Source organism: Hyperolius riggenbachi, chromosome 3, assembly GCF_040937935.1.
Source record: "Hyperolius riggenbachi isolate aHypRig1 chromosome 3, aHypRig1.pri, whole genome shotgun sequence".
NCBI lineage: Eukaryota > Metazoa > Chordata > Amphibia > Anura > Hyperoliidae > Hyperolius > Hyperolius riggenbachi.
In genome coordinates this window covers 356,787,926-356,810,478 of record NC_090648.1, presented here as the reverse complement: position 1 = coordinate 356,810,478, position 22,553 = coordinate 356,787,926, and the positions used below count along the sequence as shown (strand labels likewise).

The 22,553-nt window shown below is 39.4% G+C and overlaps 1 protein-coding gene across 2 annotated transcripts; it reads left to right on the top strand.

The window, feature by feature from the left end:
- The first annotated feature begins 3,836 nt into the window (after nt 1–3,836).
- Nucleotides 3,837–22,263, top strand: LOC137561532 (uncharacterized transmembrane protein DDB_G0289901-like). Of its 2 annotated transcripts, XM_068272839.1 has the most exons (10): nt 3,837–3,925; nt 6,942–6,982; nt 7,197–7,262; nt 9,317–9,391; nt 11,170–11,223; nt 14,434–14,481; nt 14,724–14,807; nt 15,941–16,006; nt 19,630–20,445; nt 22,147–22,263. In XM_068272839.1, the coding sequence occupies exons 1-9, from the start codon at nt 3,883–3,885 to the stop codon at nt 20,437–20,439; spliced, it is 1,287 nt and encodes a 428-aa protein (XP_068128940.1). In that variant the 5' UTR covers nt 3,837–3,882; the 3' UTR covers nt 20,440–20,445; nt 22,147–22,263. The 2 variants fall into 2 exon arrangements, with proteins under 2 accessions (XP_068128940.1, XP_068128941.1); XM_068272840.1 differs by lacking the exons at nt 3,837–3,925; nt 6,942–6,982; nt 7,197–7,262; nt 9,317–9,391 and adding an exon at nt 10,128–10,189.
- Nucleotides 22,264–22,553: the final 290 nt, after the last annotated feature.

Here is a 22,553-nt window from a genome sequence, read left to right as displayed (position 1 = left end):
CAGGTATGCAGTGGTGGGTGGGTTCACAGAACAGGTATGCAGTGGTGGGTTCACAGAACAGGTATGCAGTGGCAGGATCACTGAACAGGTATGCAGTGGTGGGTGGGTTCACAGAACAGGTATGCAGTGGCAGGATCACAGAACAGGTATGCAGTGGTGGGTTCACAGAACAGGTATGCAGTGGCAGGATCACTGAACAGGTATGCAGTGGTGGGTGGGTTCACAGAACAGGAATGCAGTGGCAGGATCACTGAACAGGTATGCAGTGGTGGGTGGGTTCACAGAACAGGTATGCAGTGGCAGGATCACTGAACAGGTATGCAGCCAGGAAAAGCTAAGCCTAACTAATCTTTCCCTATGAGAGACAGACAGCAGCTCGCCCTACTCTCTCTAATGCAGGCACACGAGTGGCCGTAATGGCCGCCGCTGCCTGCCTTATATAAGGGGGGTGGGGCTCCAGGGGCTAGTGTAGCCTAATTGGCTACACTGGGCCTGCTGACTGTGATGTAGAGGGTCAAAGTTGACCCTCATAGTGCATTGTGGGGCGAACCGAACTTCCGGAAACGTTCGCCTGCGGGAGGCGAACGCGAACCACCAAAGTTCGCCGGGAACCGTTCGCCGGCGAACCGTTCGGCCCATCTCTAGTGGTGGGAGCCATTAGACACCAGGGAACAATAAAAAGGAGGGGTACAGTCACTAGACATTGAGGTTGACCTGTGACTTGTTCCCTGTGTTCATTTTCAGCCCACTTGTATTTGAGTTTCCCTTGATACCTTTGATTTAGACTGAATAGATTATTTTATAGAGGCTCTTTAAAATATATTTCTACAGTTGTTTTTGTTATTTTATTATACGATGTAGATGGCAATTATGTCTCCCTGGCTATTATCACATGATTTATACCTCTTGCTTGGAATACTTCCCTTTACCTCTTGTCCAAGTAGCTCTTGAGGGCTTTAGGTTGGAGTAACACTTGAGGAGACTACACACAGTTTCCCCGCATGCAAAATCACATTAGACGTGATAGTTGCTAATGTTGCCTGTACTCTGCGCCAGGCTGTGGGTGCGCACCCTGGTGCCAAGAACCATCCACATTAGCTTCTCCCAACCTTCTAAAGTGTTATTCCAACCTTTAAATTCCACACCTACTCTTAAAGTGGTTGCCTTAATGGTAACCCACCTTTGTGAGTACCTTTTTCATCTAATATAAGAAAAATCTTACTCTCAATTGTTCTTTTGTATTTTTCAAACTCCATACGGGAGGTTCATAATGGTGTGTGCCATTGAGGGTTGGGAGCACCATTAGTTAACTACTGGGTGTTGCTCCTCTGGCCCCTGGCCCATATGACATGTGCCATCTTCTGAAACTGACCACAGTTTCTTCGGGCATTTGTAATTCCCAGCAGGGGTCCTGCGCGCACACACCACAATGCATGCAGGGATGCTCAAAAGTTCATGGAAAAGACGCCTCACTTTGCTGATTAGTGATCAAAGGGGAGAAGGTGTATTTAATTATGTAGCAACCTATGAAAAGTATATTTATAGGCGTCCTTTATAAAAAAAAAAATCTTCCAAAAACTATTCTAACTTATGGAAGACAATTAAAGACTACTATTATTAACCACCCTGGCGTTCAATTTCCCCAGGATTTCCATGCAAAAAGTGTTTCAATTAATTTCCAATAATTTTCAAACATGTTTTGTTTGCAATCAATTTTTTTTATCTTGAATTCAATACAGGTTATTAAGTGTTTGCTGCAAGATGTTGCTGACGCTGTGTGACCCTGGTGTCATCAACGCCGATCGATGAGGGACATGTCATCACCGAGGGAGAAGCAAAATCCGCCAAGGGTCATGGAAGAAGGCGCTGGGTAAGCTATCAGAGGTACGCAACGAGGGATCAGCACGCCAATGGTGAGTATAAGACCCAGATGTAGAGCCAGGTATATAGGTAGCCAGATGTGTAGCCAGGTCACCAGCCCGCACAGAAGGGGGACACCTCCCACACAGAAGGGGGAGCCCCGACCCAGCCACCCGCCCGCATAGAAGGGACCCCCCCGCCCGCCGAATAGAAGAGGGAGCCCCAGCCAAACCTGCAGAACTCTGCCCTGCTGATCTGCTGCCCAGGGATACCCTAGGTTGGCTGAATGCTTGTTCTGCACGCTGTGGGTAGCACAGATCGCTACCCACAGCGTGCTGACAGGCATCCAGCCATCCTGGGGAATCCCTCTGATGAGGGAAAAGTGAAGCCGGCGGGGCAGACAAACAGGAAATCTCCCTGGCGGTATTGACGAGCCTGGCTCATCAATACCACTTTCAGCATGATTCTGCTGGACGAACCAGGCTTGTCAATACCGCTAGGAAGGTTAATTTTCTGCATGCTTACCACTGAAATACCTCATGTTTTACCTCATGTTCGTAAATGGAGAAAAGTCTTTCAGAATTGCTAAAAAAAAAAAGAGGAAAATGCCTCATGAGGTATTTTACCTACAAAAAAATATTTACCTCTCATAGCGACCAGAATTGAGGCCATTGCCTTTAAATAAGTAGGTAGGCGCTCATAAATGCTTGTATAGATAATATGATTCTCTTATTGCTTCAGTACAACAGGGTCCCCCCTTCAGGTCTGAACTCACCAGATGTTGCGGCCTTCAGGGCCCGTAATCGCCTCTGTGGTATAGGCCACCCCACAGCCTCACTGGCAATCCACCATCAGCGTCTCCACAGCTGTGTATACAAATAAGAGGTTCCACATCGCATAAAAACTTACCGTCTTTATTGTAAAAAAATTGCAGTTATAGCAAAGTTTAAAAAACCAGGCCAGCTGAAACCTCTCTTCAAAACGGGAATACAGCAGAAGGGGGGGGGGGGGGGGGGAGAGAACTCATCTGGCCCTGTTGTATTGAAGCAAGAGACTCATTATCTATGCAAGCATTTATGAGCGCCTACCTACTTATTTAAAGACACTGTATTGATGCCTGTGCATGGCAATATACTGCTCTTTCTTGCACCAGGACCTTTGTCTCTTATTTAGAGGAGTTGACGGTTATACCTCCAGTTTAAGACATATTACTTAGAGCGCAACTCCATGCATATATATCGGTGCCATGTGTGTGAATCCTAATTTTAACCTTTATTGATTATCAATTTTAAATCTTATGGATTTCTATATGTTGTGACTTATAGTTATATTATAAGATTACATTTCTGATTTTTTTGGTGCTCCAAAAGGAGGGCAATTGCTTTTGTTTTAGAAAATGTAATTTGTTTATAAAGTCTCAAATGCTTCCAGTTAAGCAACTATTTAATTTGTATTATAACATTACATAATAAATCATGTATATTTTAAAAACATTTCTCATTTTGCATATTTTGTATGTCTTAACTACTACGTCCTGTCAGAGTCACACAGCAACAAGCAGGACGTAGATATGAACTGCGCTGGTCCAGAAGCAGTTAATGTACAGTATATGCAGAAAAACAGTAATATTTCAATATTTTATACCACCATATAAAGCCTCGTTCTATAGTTCAGTATAGGCTGTGCTGTTCAGAGTTTTGTTTACTTTTTTCTAATCTTTTAGATATACAGTTGAGTCGTATTTTTTTGTAACCATCAACCTGCTAATCTGAAGTAATCCCAAGTCCTTGTAAGTAGGTCACTCATAGCAAAAGTAAATAGATGGCAGGAAACTGACATTTATTAGATGTTGAAAGAAATCTATAATAATGCATTTCAAAGTTTGGGAACAAATAATATGGCCCATTTCATGCCAAACTATCACTCAAATGTAGGAGTATAAAAGCCACCAGGTAACGTACTGTTCTTCAGATATTTGGTTGGGTATTCATTTTAGGAAACCTACAACCAATAGTCTCAAGCATGAAGGCTGCAATACTCTTCCTTCTTCTGGGCATCTGCCTTGGTAAGACTTGTCATTGCATTGTTAATATACTTACAATTTAAACAATATTAGATCATTTGAATTTTATCTTCTAACCCTGTTGCCATAGCATTCTACAACGAACAGTTTTAATATACATTCTTTATTTTGCTATTATATTCCATGTGTAAAGCAAATGTTGTAGAGCGAGGGGCAATTTTCCTAGTTTATCTTTAAGAAAAATCTAAAAACAATTTTATCTCAAAACTCCTTAAAGGGAAGGTCCAAGCAAAAAAAAAAAAAAAATGAGATTCACTTACCTGGGGCTTCTACCAGCCCCATGCAGCCATCCTGTGCCCTCGTAGTCACTCACTGCTGCTCCAGTCCCCCACTGGCAGCTTTCTGACCTCGGAGGTCAGGGCCAAATTGCATACATTTTTACACATTCCCGCTAGTGCAGGATCATTAACACATACATTTTTACGCGTTAGTGGTGAAACGCGTACATTTTTGTTCCTGCACTAGCTGGAATGCGTAAAAATGTATGCAATGTGGCCCTGACCTCTGAGGTCAGAAAGCTGCCAGCGGGGGACTGGAGCAGCAGTGAGTGACTACAAGGGCACAGGATGGCTACATGGGGCTGGTAGAAGCCCCAGGTAAGTGAATCTCATTTTTTTTTTTTGCTTGAACCTTCCCTTTAAGGTTGTGTGTAGAGGCTGGTAAACTGTTTTTTCCAACATTATAGCTCCATGTGATCATAGTCATTTTCATATCTATTAAATTAAAATCACAGTTTATAAGTAGTAGTAGTAGTAGTAGTAGTAGTAGTAGTAGTAGTAGTAGTAGCAGCAGCAGCAGCAGCAGCAGCAGCAGCAGCAGCAGCAGCAGCAGCAGCAGCAGCAGTAGTAGTAGTAGTAGTAGTAGTAGTAGTAGTAGTAGTAGCAGTAGTAGTAGTAGTTAGTAATAATACTAGTTGTTTGTGCAGACAGAGCAACAGAAATATTTAATAATAATAGTTAATAATAGTTATAGTTGTGGCTTTTGTAGCAGTAGTAATATCGCAGAGTTTTTGTTAGTAGAAATGGTTATAGTAGTAGTTACATTTTTAGATCCCCCTTTTAAAATATAATCTAAACATAATATAAAATACATTTTCACTCTTAATAATAGAATAAATACCATAATATAATCTATATGAGCAAACTAATGACTAAAGGAGTGATCTGTTTTTGTTTTGTATAGCTAAAACCTTTCAAAGCATACCCAAACTAAAAACTTATCATGCCTTGCAAAAAAATTAACATTCAATTTTTATATGAAATCCTGATTATTTTTATGTAAGCTTTAATTTAAATAATTGTAGGCTGAAGTCTTTCCCTTTGAGGGCATCTGGCTGAAGCATGATTGTGTTGCATACTGAGACAACTACTAAATAATCCCAGAATCGCAAACATATAAGCACACGTGCAAAACAAATGTGCATGTGCTTTTGTTTCAGTTTTTTTAATGGGTTTGCACTTTCCATGTGGTTTTCACGTGTTTGCATTTAAGATGGTGGTTGCCTGAATTTTATGCAGCCAGCAACCCACTTATCAAAAATTTTTAACAAAAGGGTAAGGGTTGCTAGGTAGTATTGTTGTATTGTCTATTTACAGTGCTTTGGGTATAATCTGGGCAGAGGTTCCTCTTTAAACATCATTCTTTCATAACGTAGTTGATTTAATAACTAGGTTGATCTATCAAGTTCAGCAGTTTACAAATTAAACATTCCTGGACATCCCTGGCATGAGGGTCCAATGTATCTAACAGAGGAAATTTCCACACTTTTCCAAGAGTTTAATCAATCTATAGATCTGCATTCTTCACACAATACACATCATTTTTTACACAGTTATCAAAACAGTCACACACAGGTATTAAAACTTAAGACAATGTTAGAGACCCACCCACACTATCACTTTAAGTGACAATGGTCTTATAACTGCGTACATATTGGTACGCTGCTGGTGAGCTGGGCGCAGGGAGAGCCAAATGACGGGTTCACCCTGATGCCACTCAAATTCCCAGCGGCCTAAAATACTATCCCCAGTCCAAATCGTAGCAACTCAGAGGTAGAAGTAATTCGGGGGGTGCCCGAATTACCCTTGTGCGGGGGCACATACTTGAGCACTAGCGCAATAGCGACACACGGCACTAAGCGCCATGCACCAAAATCACCTGCTTTGCTATAACCTCGTGTTGATGCATCATAATGCCCCTACACAGAATGTTGACCAGAAGGCTGGCCAGTCATAGCTGTTTAGCACTCTTCAGTAACCCTCTCTGTGCATACAAACAAAAAGAAATGAATGAAATTCTTATAACTTTAGTACCAGTGAGTTCTATTTATTAAACTGCGGTAAGAAGAAGAATGTGTGTAAATTCTTACTGCACAATGGGCTCTATTCACATAACTTCTCATACATGTCTTAATTATTTATCACCTAATTGATAAAAATAACCTTTCAGCACATTTACAAGCAAAATAGTCACTCATAGTAAGTTGCTGAATAATTTCATTTCAATATTACTTTTCTTGCCTTAATTATATTATATTTTTGCTCTTTGAGAGCTTAAACATGTAACATAGATGTGGTGAAAACAGAGGAAAACAGGAGAAAAAGCTTTGTGAATCATGCCCATTGAGTAGAGCAGAATGCAATACATTACATGCAGTACATTATGCTCTACTCATTGTGCGTAAGACTTACTCACTTTATTTTGCGTACCACAGCTTGCAGATAAAAACAGACAGCAGTGGAGCACTGCAGGCATTTTCTCTATCAATTACATTAGCTTTTGAGATAAAACATACCCCCCCCCCTTCAGCTGCATCCCTTGCAGGGTCTATTGTTACGCCCCTGTATATGAGACAGGATCTCAGCTATAATTACATGTAACTGTTTTTAATCCTGCCCATTGGAAGGCAACATAACTAAAAATATTTTTGATGATAGTCTAGTCTATTATTTTGAACAAAACTGTTTTAATGATGCGATACATATCTTTCTCACCACAGTTCCCACAAATGCAAACTATCAAGGGAAAAGAAAAATGACGGTAAGGAACATTTATAGCCACATTAGTGCTTTAGCCAATATTTTATGAATAATGTATTCAATTGTGATTTAGTAGAAGTAGGTATTGCTTGCAGATAATTTCATTTGAACTGGCAGACTCTGCAAAACTTCAATGACAGGAGAAAATGTTTACTTTTGAAATGGATAACATGATTTATCACACAGATAATAATAGTCTTTTTGGTATTTTTTAGGAACCAGAGTGCCATTCCATTGGCCGCATGTGGACAATGATTTTACAACGCTGGTGTGGCATTCAGGTACAGAATAAATAAAATCTTATGATCGATTGCTCATATATTTATTAAATCATTATATATTAATTTATTTTTTATATATTCACTTACATTAAAACAGTCTGGTACCAAGAAACATATTCTTTAGCTCAGTATCATATGTACTCTAAGGCTACTTGCACACCAAGACGTTGCGTTAGGTGCTACGTTAAGGTCGCATAACGTGCACCTAACACAACGTATGGTGCTGCAAGAGCGGACGGTAGAGTGAGCCGCGTTAGACGGCTCGATTCCTATAATGTCTCCTAGAGTGACGCTGATTGGCCAGCGGGTCCACGTGATGCGGAGCGAGACACTCCGCATTACGTGGTCCCGCCGGCCAATCAGCGCCCGCCAGTGCAGTGAATATTAAGTAGCCATGTGCACGGCTACTGTAGCTGGCTCTCCCCGCCTCCTCTCCGCCCCCCACTGCGCATGTGCAAACAGTCTAACGCGGCTATAGCCGCTCCAACGCCGTAGCATGCTGCACTTTGCGGAGAACGTGCAGCGTTACATGTAACGCAACGTGTGAACAGCCCACTTGTGTTACATTGCTGTGCGTTGGGGGAGCGTTACAGGCGCACTAACGTGCGCCTGTAACGTCTTGGTGTGTAAGCAGCCTTATTTCACAACAATGCAGTAAAATGGATTCACTTGGGTTGATTTATTAGAGTTAAAGGACACTAATAAACTTGGGGTGTTAGAAGAGAAGCAATGAAACAAATATGGATTTTTATAAATTCAACTTTTATTCAGTGGTAAAAATGTATTTTTACTTGGGAGTATTGGAATATACAAAGCATTCCTGACATTTTACTGAATTATAATTTGTGTTACTGCAGTCACATGCACACACCCAAAGCTAAAGCTTTTCTTCAACTGCTATAGGACAGCCTGAACTGATCAAAATTCTTTTTGCTGGTGCAAGCGCATAACTGAACTCACAAAATCGCTAATTTAGTTCAGATCACCTATGATTCAGGTGTGAGCTGCAAACGTTAGCCACTAATAAATAATTTTCAAGAAGTCCAATTCAAGGTTTCTGTATCACTTAGGTTCACTAGTGTGCTCCACTGGTTTCTAAGCCCAGTAGATAAGTCCAAAGAACTCAATAAGTACATATTTTAGCGCCACCAGGGGAGTTGGGTTCAGGTTGTTGCCGATTGTAAAAGAAATATTGGTAATATAATATTACCGATATTTACTGATATTTTATTACAGACATACCCATCAACCTATTCTCATCCTTCTAGCACTTAACACTAACCACTAGAACAAACCACTTCTAATAGTGTTTCACACTAACCTCCCTACCTACTGTCTAACACTAACCCCCCGGACCCAAACTACTAGCCAATCATCTAATAACTGATCTGCTAGACTAACCGAACCCTACATAGTAGCCAATAGGCTTCAAGTGAAGTCAGTCTGCTACTACTATCTGCATCAAGCACTCAGCTCAACGCCTAGGTCCTGGAATAATGATAACTTACATTGGCATCTATTAGATGCCTGCTAAACCCGGCACCCAAATGAGCTGACTCAAGCTCAATGGGGTTCATTTACTAAGTTTCTCTGAGTTGAAGAACGAAGTTAAGAGATTACATTGATAATAGGTAGGAGAACACTCATAAGAATAATTATAAGACAATAAAACTGACTTGGATCTGTAAAAAATGTCAGGAATGTGGTTGTTGTCATAATCATAATAACTGCAGGTTGTAGGAAATCTTCATTAACTGCCATTAGTCCAGTCCTTGGGAATTCTTATACTTTGTGAATTGACTTCCTCATTTCACACTATTATTTTTTAGTGTGGACAGAGCCTTGCTATTACTTTTTTTACAGCATTTAATTAACATCACAAAAATGCATAAAATGTTCAATGCAGATTTTCAGACTATTAAATCACTTGTTTTTCAAAATAATATGGTTATTACCTCTAACAATGTATCACATATCCTAATGCAGTTTATTACATTTACAGTTTCTAATTTTATTTAAAATTCTGTGATATGCTTCATGTTTTCTGTTTATAGAATTGTCAGAGCTGTACTGAAGCTGAGAGACACTGTAGACGAAGGGCTTTGTTTGAAGATGTGTGGTTTACCTTGGTAAGTCAAACTGTATTTTAGACATTTTTAGATTGTTTCGCAAAACGTACTTATATTTCACCTTAACTGTAAGGATAGCTATTGCCTGAGATAAACAGATAAGGAGAAATAAATCATGAGTTAAGTCATTTAAGGAGAAAAGAATTGTAAGTTAATAAGTAAGGTGGGATAATTTAACATAAAAGCTTTGTGAATCAGTCCCTTTGCTTCACGTGTAAATCAGAGTTAAATGAATATAATGTATAATAGCATCAGTATAGCATAGTTGAGCAGCCTGCATTACCCTAGCAATGTGCACTTTACCTAATCAACACAGGTTGTGCTAACTGCGCAACACATGCTATGTGACTGCACATGGCAATTTTACAGCAATTTAGAAAAAATACTTGCAAAACCGTGTTGATATGTTATGCTATGCTCTGCTCCCTGCATAGATCTGTAAGTAGCCCCAAAGCACCAGATCTATATAAAAAAAAACCTTAGGCCCCGTTTACACTTAATCAGTTGATATGCATTAGTACGCGTTAGTGCGCGTTGGTATGCGTTTTTTCCATAGCAGTGCATTGGGAAGAAGATTTCAGTTAAAATGCGTTAAGTGTAAAAGAGGTCATAGGAAAACATGGGCATTACTTTGAAAATCAGTTTTCTTTCAGTTATAACTGAGAGCAACTGATTAAGTGTAAAAGGGGGCCTTAGGCTTCATAAGATGCATTATGAGTGTTGATTCTTGCACATAGAAGAACATCTGAATTTTCTTCTGTTTTAAAAGTGCAATACTGTACTCTGCAGTGATTTTAGGTATGGGACTGTAGGATATTTTATACCGGCTCCAAAAACCTAAGCAGGAAAAATAACACTAGATCCTTCATATATATCTGGTGTTACAGTACAGCATGGACTTTATAATAAAGCAGTGCAACAAAGGTTTGGCTTTAACAAATATACAGAATGCAAATAATGAACAAATTATTGAGTTTAAATGAAACATAATCACTATTGTATTTGTAAGTTCTTATTATATACATACATAGACAGTCCCCTACTTACAAACAATTCGACTTACTACATTTGATACATACAAAGTTGTCTTCACATACAAAATATACAGTATTGATTTTGTTTTAATATATTGAATAAGGTTAAAAACACATTAAACACACATTTAAAAAAAATTTGAAAAGCATTGTTTTTACTAGATGTCCAAATCCAGAGTTGTGCAAATGTAAATCATTTATCTACATTTCACGATCTATAACACATGGCTTGACTTAAACATATTGAACTTACAAACAAACCTGTTTGTGAGTAGGAAACAGATATAAATTCACACTCACACTTAATTCATAATAATAATCCAGACATTTGTATTGCGCTTTTCTCCTGTCTGACTCAAAGCGCTCAAGAGCTGCAGCCACTGTGACGCACTCAAGAGGCCACCCTTGAGTGTTAGGGAGTCTTGCCTTGAACTCCTGACTGAATAGGTACTGACCCTAGCCAGGATTCGACCCTGGTCTCCCAATGTCAAAGGTGGTGCCCTTACCCAGTACACTATCCAACCACTTGTCATCATGATGTGCTTTTGCATAGCAAAATGATGTTTCCACCATGCCACTCTAGATACAGTAAAGGAAACAGAAATGGTGGAACAACACGGAGAGCCATATACCATATGTAATATAATCTATTTGTGTATCATTCTAAGGAATAGAAAACAGACACTAAAAGGCATTATGGTAATCCTATTATATGACCCCATTATCTGTTTCTTCATATTTCAGAAAATCTGGGCTCAAGATATGGGTCTGCAAGTCCGTGATATCATGTCAAGAGTGGTAAGATGATAAATAAGATGCTTACATGAATTATTCATTTGTTTAAGTTCAGAACCTCTCTGACTCACCAGGTCAGCTCCGTTAATATAATAATGTTCTTAAGAATTACATACATACTTAAAGGAGTTATCAGGGGAAAAAAGAAAAAATAGCTTTACTCTCCTGGGGCTTTCTCCAGCCCCTTGCAGCCGACTGTCCCACACTGTCACCTCCGCTCCCCGCCGCTGTCCTGGTCTCATAGATCAGTATTCAGGTCGACCGCGGGGTTGGCCTTACTGCGGCTGTACAACAGGCCACTGTCAATCATGGCCGCACGGGCCGAGGCGAACTGCGCAGGCGCAGTAGTTCTGCGCCTGCGCAGTTCACCGCAGCCCACGTCGCCGTGATTGACAGCAGCGCTTCACGCAGCCACAGTAAGGCCGACCCAGCAGTCAGCCTGAATACCGATCTACGAAACCGGGACATCGGCAGGGAGCGGAGGTGACAGTGTGGGACAGTTCGCTGCAAGGGGCTGGAGAAAGCCCCAGGTGAATAAAGCTAATTTTTCTTTTTTCCCCCTGATAACTCCTTTAAGAAAATTGTATTTCCTGAGCTAATTTTATTTTATTTGAATACAAATCAACAGCTGAAAAAAACTATGTTAATTATGGTTCCAAGGTAGGCAAGGTAAAGATAATTATAGACACCTTTGTAGACATTACAAAGTGCCCTGAAATGATGATGAGCAGTTAATTTGTATGCCGAAATTGTAATACCTGAACAAAGTTCAAGAAGTGAGTGGAAAAATAGGTTAATAGGTCAATAATTTTTTTCTCACGCTCATTTATACATGATGTACTGCCTGCAGTGGAATAGAAAATGAAGGCGTGTCTTATATGGACATATTTTTGCTGTGCAGGATCCAGAGCAGTTTGTCCATCTGGGCATGTTATATCATAAAAGACCTAAAATGGGAATGGAAATTGGGAAGATGGATTAAACATGAAGTTGCATGGTGGATCAAAGCACTAAGTACTGGATTACACGAGTGAGAAATGAGTAGCTACTAGCTACAGGGAAACCAAGCAATTTGGAATAAATGCAGACTAAAGGTGGCCACACACGATACAATAAAATGATCCGATTTTACAACAATTCGATAAAACTGATCGGATCTCCCGAAAAAATCTATAGCTTTTTTTTACATTCGATTGAAAAATCCGATCGAATTTCCAGTTTTCTTCAATTTTTATCGATCCGGAATGCCAGATATTTTGCTTCAATCTTTCTAAAGATTGTATGGTGTGTGTTAGATTGTCAATGTATTAATATACACATCCTAGCAATTTCATCATAGTTTCCAATCATTTTTATCATAATTGGGGAAAAATGTAACATACGTGTGTGGTACATTGGTCATATTTTTTTAAATGTTACCATCAGTCAGAAAAATTGATTGCAATTCTTAAATTGAACAGATATTTTAAAAAATTGTATGGTGTGTGGCCACCTTAAGGCTGAAATAAAACTAGCTCAAATGGGGAATAGGGTCTATTCAGGATTGTACACATTGCCCCAATCCAATTCAATTCACTTTTTCTCCTAAGGTTTCTCCTAGGTGATATTTTCACATTTTATGAATAAAAAACCCTTTATGTCACCAGCAAGAAAGAATTTAATGAATTCAGGATGTTATCTTAAATAGAAGATGAATAATTATCTCTTAGGAGAAAATTTAGGAGAAAAAGTGAATTGAATTGAGCACAGTTTGTCTGCAAACTTATGCAGCTTGAAAATGCACAACTTGAATTCCTCCGAGAGGGAATTTGATTTAATAATTTTAAAACTGCATAAATGTACTTATTAAATTTGCATAATACTACATCAACTCAAAATTATTTATATCGCATTAACCATCCTCATCCTCAGTAATCATCAATGTACGTAGTGGAGGTTATTGGTTTGTAAATGTGTGATAAATCAGATGGAATGTAACATAAGTTAAACCGCTCTTGATAATCAGTCTCTCAGTGAGGACAGCATGATTATTGTCTCTAGACTTCCTGAAGTGAGGTGTTAGTTGCATAGCTGCTGTTTGTGGACATTAGGCTCACGTAATTTGCAGTTGATGAACTTGCAACATCTTTTTTTTTAGGACGAGAATGAAGATGGCAGCCATCTCATGTCTGCTTCTCTTTAACCACTTTCCGACCGCGTCACACCGATGGGCGTGGCCGCGGCGGCAGCCCCGGGACCGCCTAACGCCGATTGGCGTGAAGTCCTGGGGCTCTGTTTTGCAGGAGATCGCGCGCAGGCTGCGCGCGCATCTCCTGCTTGGGGGGCGGAGCTCCACCCCGCCTTCAGTCTCCGAGCGGCTATTGCTGCTCGGGAGACTGTTAGACGGCGTGATCGGCGTCTATTTACACTGTGTAGTGCTGCGATTAGCAGCAGCGCTGCACTGGGGACAGCCGTGTGACACGGCTGTCCCCTGGGGACAAGAGAGCGATCGGCTCTCATAGGCAGAAGCCTATGACAGCCGATCACCGTAATTAGCCGGCTGTGGGGAGGGAGGGAGGGAGGGAGGGAGGGAAGGGATTTAAAGGAACAGGTTATTTTTTTAAAGCTGCAACAAAAATATTTATATAAAAAAAAAACATGGGGGGAGCGATCAGACCCCACCAACAGAGAGCTCTGATGGTGGGGAGAAAAAGGGGGGGGGGATCACTTGTGTGCTGTGTTGTGCGGCCCTGCAGCTTGGCCTTAAAGCTGCAGCAGCCAATTTCACTAACAATGACCTGGTCACTAGGGGGGGTTTAGCCCTGCAGTCCTCAAGAGGTTAACAATGAAAATGATCTTTATGTCCTGAAAAGAGGTGTAATAATTTTTGTAGAGTTATATGAAGATATCATTATGCTATAACTCATAGTTTGTGCTTACAAAAAGGTTTTTTTAACTCAACAAATTGTGCTTGAATTGGTGGGATCTTACAACATGGTATAAAACTTAATGTTCACAAAAGAAGTCTCACATTAATGAGAAAATTATGATACATTAAATGGAAAAAATATATATTAAAACAAAAATAATGGTTCAACTTATGAATTTCCAGATTTGATATTTTAAATGTTAAATGCATGTTGTACTTCACATTTTTTTCAAATAAGAACATGTTTTGATTTTTGTACCACCCAACTTGAAAGATGCTAATTAAATAATGTTTTATGTTTCCAGAATTTCAGGGGTAACTTCAACATTGAAGTCCTCATTAAGGCAATGGAGGTAACACAATTTTCTGTCTTCTCATTTATATTTCTTATATATTGTAGCTTGGTTATATTGGGCATGATTTTACTAGTGAAAGCCTACTGGAATTTAGATTTGTGAGTAGGATATTTACTCAGATGCACAACACCATGTACACAGTGTTAAACACATGCCATACATTTTCTGGCACAAACACTGAGTTAAAAATTCAAGGATTTATTTTGTGATTACCTTACTTTTCCATTTCTCACTTTCAGTCTGGACAACATGCTGAACTTGCAAACTATTTCCAACCCCAAGGCAATATGGATTTCTTCCTTAAGTGCATCTCTGCTGAAATGGTGAGATTTTACAACTACTCAGGCCTAGTTTTTCCATTATGAGTGAAATACTTGCCTTTATTGCTATCCAGTCAATAACTAATAGCTATAGCTGAGATAACTTACCTGCAGGCATTCAAAGCTAGAGGCCTATTTATGTTATGCAGATAACTAGTAATATCAGCTGTTCTGCTGGGTCCAATCCTTAACACTAACATTTTTTTTTTCGTTTAAAGTAAAACGCATGACCAGGTAAACTTGTTAAATTAGACATATGCAAACTATTTAAATATTGATTCAACTTGTTCTGTAAATTAGTTAACATCTAGCAACGTTAGCTAAGGAACTAACCAGCATACTGACCTGATCCTTTAATTGAGCACTACAGCAAAAAGATTAACAGATCCCGACTGGACTGTGCAGATAACACCTTAAGCATACTGTCCTTGGTTACAATATTTATATCCTGTGAAGTTGACCTTTAAATGGTGGGTTTTTTTGGTCAACAGTTTTGTTTGAAATATACACCTGCTACTGCAACAAAATGTTAAATATTTAAAATTTAACATATGGAGATAAAACATTATATTCACCTTAGCAATTGCACTTCTGGTACCCAGTCCCTATCTTCTTTGATCAGGACTTTGGTGTTGCTTTCACCCTTGGATAGGTAACAGAAAGTATTTAGACCCCTTCACCTTGCTCCTTCTGGACACCACATGAGTAACTTGCAACTTGCTCTTTCAATCAGTGCAGCTTCCATTAGAGCACCATAGTGTTGGAGCCTTGAAGGGTTGGGGGTAGGATCAGCAGCATCAGGGAGTGGTAGCCTGAAGATAACCAAAGGCAACACAGTAGCATTCTGGGAAAGTAAAATTTCTGCATCAGGTAACTGAGAGCTCTGACAATGACTGATGGCAAGACCTGAGTTCATATGATGCTAGCTTGCTCTTGACGCCTTAGCTTTGGATCACAGTGTTCCAGCTGTCTATGGAAGGGATTAAAAATCATTTTTGAAATCAATGTCCTGACAATAAATTTAAACTAAAAAATTAAAGCCAAAGTTTGCATTACCAAATTTATAAATATCTAAAATGTGACTGACAAATTCATATTCTAGTAACTATGGCATTTTTATTAATTATCCTTTGCAGGCTAATATATTAATCTATGGAAATGTGAACTTAGGACACATAATTTATTCTGCAAATAACGTTATGGTAAGAAATGTTTTTTTTATGCATATATACTGTATATAAAAATGTTGTCATTAGTACTTAGCAGTATTTTTATGTCTCTGTACAGTCCAATTAATTTTAGCCCATATTTTGATTTATTTGTTGTATTTCCTTGCTACTAATTAGTACTGCTGTAGTGTACATGTATGGCCACTTGTCACTTGGGGCAGAGTTAGACCATAACAGAGGACTTCTGCTTTCAGTTTCTATATTTTCTGCTAGCAGAGAGACATCAAAGCATTCCAAGAATTTGTACCACAACACGTTATGCAGGCTAAGGTCAAAAGCAGTGCACTTATCTCAAACGAGATAATTCCTTTAAAGCTGCCAATAGGTTAAAACTGGTCAGGAAGAAGCACCAGTGTATTAGAAGTAGGCTATGGGGTATCATTCATCAAAAGTCATATTTGAAAATACATAATATTTTCCATGCACTCAAATTTGGAATTAATATGATGCTAACCTGGAAGTTTTTATCAGGACCCCACAGCTTGAAATTGCAATAGTACCAGTCAACACACTAACAGAAAGCAAAGTCCTATGTTTGCTACTTTTTTACCCCTCAGTGCATTCACTTTTTTTTTCTTTCATTGTCCAGAGGAAAGATACTCAGTAGAACACTGACTATCCATCAGTGCATTCATTCCTTTTTTTAAGAGCAAACATGCTCGGGAGAGTGTTGTCCATGGGGCACAGTGTATCAATCTCTGACAAGCAGAATAAAATGCCACCATTAACATACATGTGATGAATGGAGCTAAGTTGTGTCTCCAGTCTAGTAAAATTATAAGAAACCAACCAGGCATGAACTTCTGCATCAGTTCTTTATTCAAACCAGTTCAAAGGGATCTGCAGATAATCCTCCACAGTGTAGCAAACCCTGACCCTACCACCCTTAGGTATTGTTAAATATTATGTCCTACGAATCATTCCCTGATTTAATAACTTGACTCAGTCAGGACCCCTGTCTAGCACACTATCTGTGTCTAAGTACTCTGATGCATGTGGTCACTCATAGGCATGGAAACAATCGTATTGATCGCTTAGAAACAGCAAAGTCTTTATTTCACTGACTTCTAAACAATGTGGTCCGAGGAGGTCTCTTTGTGTCAGTGACTATATTTTGATTACCTGTTTCCCCTTACAATCTGCAAGTAAAGCAATCCAATATTGTAGCTGATATACAGTCAGAGACATGAACCAAAAAATAGTTTAAGATAATGTGCATTAACCTTCTTGGAGCTATACTGAGCAACACCTTTTCTACAAACAAGTGTCTTTGTTGCTTGGAGCATATGCCCCGCAGTAGTACCTCCTAAATTGTGTTGTTGAGCAACACCTTTATCTGCCTTGATTTCAGAATACACACTTTTACGAAAGTGTAATGTTTCTTTGACACCCACTAGTCTTCCCTTGTCCCCGCTGTCTTGCTCTACTGATGGACAATGCACCCAATGTTTCTTTGTTTTTTTATTTTGTCAGTGGGTAACCTCCAACCTAAGTTCCAAACAGACCATATGTAACTTTTTCAAACTTGCACACTGGGAAACAAGAGCTTGAGAGCCAGACTCTCTCTCTCTGCAAAGATCCAAACAAATAGGCCCTTTCTAAACTGTGAACCCTCAGATCTCTACAGGCTAGTGATCATCACATCCATTTAATAGTTTCAAAATAACTCAATTTTCTGGCTTCCTATATACTTGCATCTATATTAACCGAATAACACGTGCAGGCTCATATTCAATTCAATTTTTCTCCGTAGTTTTCTCCTATGCGATATTCTCACAACTTTAAAGGGGACCTGAACTGAATAAAAATATTTAAAATAAACACATGATGTACCTGTAAATGAATATTACTTGCTTACCTCACCATCAGTTCCTCTCAGAAGCTCACCATTTTCTTCTAACAATGATCCCTTCCAGTTCTGACATTTTGTCAGAACTGAAATATATCAGTTGCTGTCAGTTATATATCAGTTGCTGTCAGTGATAGCTGAGAGGACAACTCATTTGCCAGGTAATGTCCAAGTTTCTTTATGGTTTACGTGGGCAATGTTACAGTTTAACAGTGTGCTGACCTTTAAGCTGTTATCGGGTAATAGGCATTTTCCAAACGGAGAACGGACAATTCCCTTGAACACAGTGGACAAACAGGATGCTGGAGAGGAAAAAAGAGATTGAGGAGTAGACTACATGGAAGGTAAGTATGACGTGTGTATGTTTATTATGACTTTTAATTTTCAGTTCAGGTTTTCTTTATGTCACCAGTGAGCAAGAAAATACTCAAAATAAATGTGATAGTACTTTTTCACCAACTTTTGCTACTTTTTCAGTTATAAAGTGCTGAAAAGTTAGTTTAAAGAGAAAATTAAAATGATCTCCTAGGAGATAAATTAGGTGAAAAAAGTTAATTGCATATGGGCCTCAGTCTCTTCTAAAATACAGCCCACTTGCTACATATGCATGTATGTATTTTGCACAGTTGCAGTAAAAATGAATAATTTTGCAATCTAAAGTATACCGACTTTCTAAGCTTGGTATATCAGTAAGTAGGAGAAGCCCTCTTGTTTTTCATTAACATATACACTAACTATTTTGCAATAAAATGATATCAAAATTATTTGATTTGATATTTGATACAGAGTCAAAATGTACTTATTTGCACTCTGCTTCCCTATGGGTCAGTTCACATCTATGCATTTTAACCAAAAGCTATTTTACAATGTACTGCTTCAGGGCAACTAATCAGTTAAATAACATTTTAAGCCACTAGCGAGCAAGAAAAAACTCATATTAATTTTGACAACACTTTTTCACCTACTTTTTGGTACTTTTTCGGTTGCAGAGTGATGAAAAGTTTTCTTAACAAAAGAGGAAAAATTGTATCCTAGGAGAAAGCTTAGGAGAAAAATTGAATTGGATAAGGACCCAGGTCTACTTGTAGTTTAATACAATGGGCAGCAGAGGAAAACAGATGGGTTGTGTGCCTGTTTATAGTCATCTATTTGTACCTCAATGGACAAACCCGATGTATGCAATATTTTCTGGACAGCAGATTGTGTTGCCATTTTTTGGAGAAATTGCCTGGAGAAATTATATTGGACCCTACACTGTACAACAACAGATCCTTAAGGCAGTAACAAACACAAAACTTTTATATGGCGCTTTTGTCCTGGTGGACTCAAAGTGCCAGAGCTGAAGCCACTAAGAATATATAGGCGTTCTATAGGCAGTAGCAGTGTCAGGGAGTCTTGCCCCAAGGTCACCTACTGAATAGGTGCTGGCTCACTGGACAGGAGGAGCACGAGATTTGAACCCTGGTCTCCTGTGTCAGAGGCAGAGCCCTTAAGCAGTACATTATCCAGCCACTGCACAAAGTAGAGCAAACACTTACAATATCATACAGTATGATACTGCTGTAGCTAGATCCATTGTAGAGTGTTCCAAGCTGCTCTGTTTAGGAGCTCTCAAATAACTCACCTGCCTGCCTGATTGTATGCTCCACACATTAACTGAAAATCAAATAACATTGGATAGTATACATTTATGCTGTTTTCAATTTTCTTATACAATCTCGTTTTTTTCTCTCTCTTCTTTTTACAGGGTGGAGGTCTTAATATAGTAGCCATAGGTTATAGTGATATTATTGAAGGAACCCTTACTGGTGGTGGATCTAAAACTGGTGGTAAAACTGGTGGTAAAACTGGTGGTGGTCTTTTGAGTGGATTGGTTGGTACTGCTGGAAATTTAGTCAGTAGTGCAGTTGGTGGTGCTAGCAATCTTGCTGGTGGGATGATGGGTGGTGTTCTCCATACTGCAGGTGGTGTACTTGGTGGTATGAGCAATGTAGCTGGTGGGCTGGCTGGTGCTACTGGTAATGTAATGGGTGGTATGGCTGGTGGTGCTAGCAATCTTGCTAGTGGGATGATGGCTGGTGCTCTCAATGCGGCAAGTGGTGCAGCTGGAGGTATTACCAATCTTGCTGGTGGGCTGGCTGGTGCTACTGGTAATGTAATGGGTGGTATGGCTGGTGGTGCTAGCAATCTTGCTAGTGGGATGATGGCTGGTGCTCTCAATGCGGCAAGTGGTGCAGCTGGAGGTATTACCAATCTTGCTGGTGGGCTGGCTGGTGCTACTGGTAATGTAATGGGTGGTATGGCTGGTGGTGCTGGCAATTTGGCTGGTGGGATGATGAGTGGTGCTCTCAGTACTGCAGGTGGTTTAGCTGGAGGTGCTAGTGGTTCTTTAAGTGTTGGAGGTGGTTTAGCTGGAGGTGCTAGTGGTGCTGGTAAAGGTCAATATTACAGTACAAGTCAGCAAATAGGTGGTAGTGCTCAAAGAGTTGGTAGCAGTACACACTTTGTTGGTCAGTATCAAGGTCAGTTGGATGTTGGATCTGCCAAGCGTGGTTAATAACAGGTAAGATGCACCATACCAAAAATGAAATATTTGCTTCCAGTTTTAGCTTTTTTGTTTGAAACACACATCCATTAAACAGATCAAATATGTGAATTGATAAATGTATATGACACATTTATTTGGTGACAAATGTTATTTAAAACCCCAGTTTATGGCTGGATTTGCAAAACTATTTTCCTGTGCCAGTAGATGGCTCCTTTTTTCATTGGAGAACTGCCAGTATGTGAGCTGTCCAAACTCCCCATATCCTATTAACTAAAAGTGGCTAACGCTACAGCAGCTACTGATATGCAGAGTCTCCTTACATTACTGTCTATTTCCTACCTGTGAGTGTTTGATAAAGCAGTTATCCTTCCCACACTTTTCCTCAGTGTTTTATGAAAATCAATGGATTCAGATTCCATGGCACTTGTATTTGTAGATTTTACTGACCTACCATTTGATGCTGATCAGCAGCTTTGGAATGTAACTATTTCAAGCGAAATCAAAGTCTGATGTATAACAAAATGGAAAACTTGGAGCAAAGTCTAAAGTATAAAAAAATGGACAACTTGGGGTCCTCCTCCCACAAAGTGCTGCAGCCACCCCCACCTCTGCTGCCAAGGCCCAACCCCCAGCTTGGTGGCCGTGGCCATCAAAAGGGGGTGGGCCACAGATGGGGGTGACCACAGAGCTTTGTAATTCTTTGTTGAGGTTTCAGGCAGAAACGGCCTTTAACAATAATGGTAATTTCACGGTGAACTGGAGTTAGATACATGTTAAATTGCAGAAGCTACATTCAGGTATTATAAGGATAGCATTAATTTCATTTAATTGTATTTATAAATAAAACATACAGAAAGAAATAGGTCTTTGATGCAAAGAGCACTGATCAGACTTCACCACAAATCAGAGTTATGTGAATACAGCTTTCAGAATGAAATGGGCATCAGTGTACATTTACAAGGAGACATTTGGGAAAATCTGGTAGAAAGCAGACTCAAAATTTCACAAGTGTCCCTCTATTGGATGTACAGTCCCACTTATGGAAGCACCTATCCTGATGCAAAGACCTATATAAATATGTATTTTACTCTATAGACCTACTAAAATTGTTGCTACAATGGGGAAACGTTTATGTACAATCTCTAAAATATTGCTTTGTTTAACTCCATCAGCTGTGAATGTGCAGGTGTACATGTCATCCGCCTAAATATGTTAGTACTAAAATGGGTCCCTGCATCTAGTTGAGAGATATGCAGACATAACAAAGTAAAATAAACACCTCTGCACTCACTCTTCTCGTGTCAAGGTGCAGAATTCAGACAGCAATGCCAGAGGAAACAGGAATATCCGCACTCTCCAACTGGTGGCATCCAAACGATTTTATTGAACAACCACAAGACACAGAAATAAAAAGCTGACATGTTTCGGACAACAATGTCCTTAATCATAGCCCCGTAACAAAGCTGTCATGCACTGACTACGATGTACAGGCTGCTTTGGAAAAAGTTCTGTAAATAACAGGCAGCCACTGGGTACTCTTATTTCTTATTGGTATTTCTTATTTCATTTTGGGAGCAAAATTATTTACTGTATTGTTGTTTGATTATTGTTCAGCAAGCTACTTAATTCTGATTTAACATATTTATGTTACATGAAATAAATGGTTAAAAGATGTGTGTATGTCTAACTTATATAATTCTTTGAATCTTTCTACAGATTTTGCCTTATGCCATATTTGTTGGTCAAGAAAGTGACATTGCATCTGCTTTGCATACCTACTTCATGATGTATTCCCTTGTTTCAAAAGCCTGTATTAGAATGCGGTTTGCCTTGTGTCACTTTGATGTCAATAAATACAACGCATTACATTTTAACAAGCTTGATGTATTTTTTCATGTTGATGGCATCTCCAACAGCTGAATTCGGGAGGCCGGCTACGCAGCAGCACAAATCTTTAGCTAATTCTTGCATTTCTGTCACCAATTACAATATGTGTGTGTCCTTTGTAGGGATGCTCATCACAAGTAAATCATGAGTAACCACAATGGTTACTCGTGATTCAAATGAGCTGTAATTGCCGCAGCTGAGCGGCTGTATGTGGCGGGGTAAATTGCCCATAATGT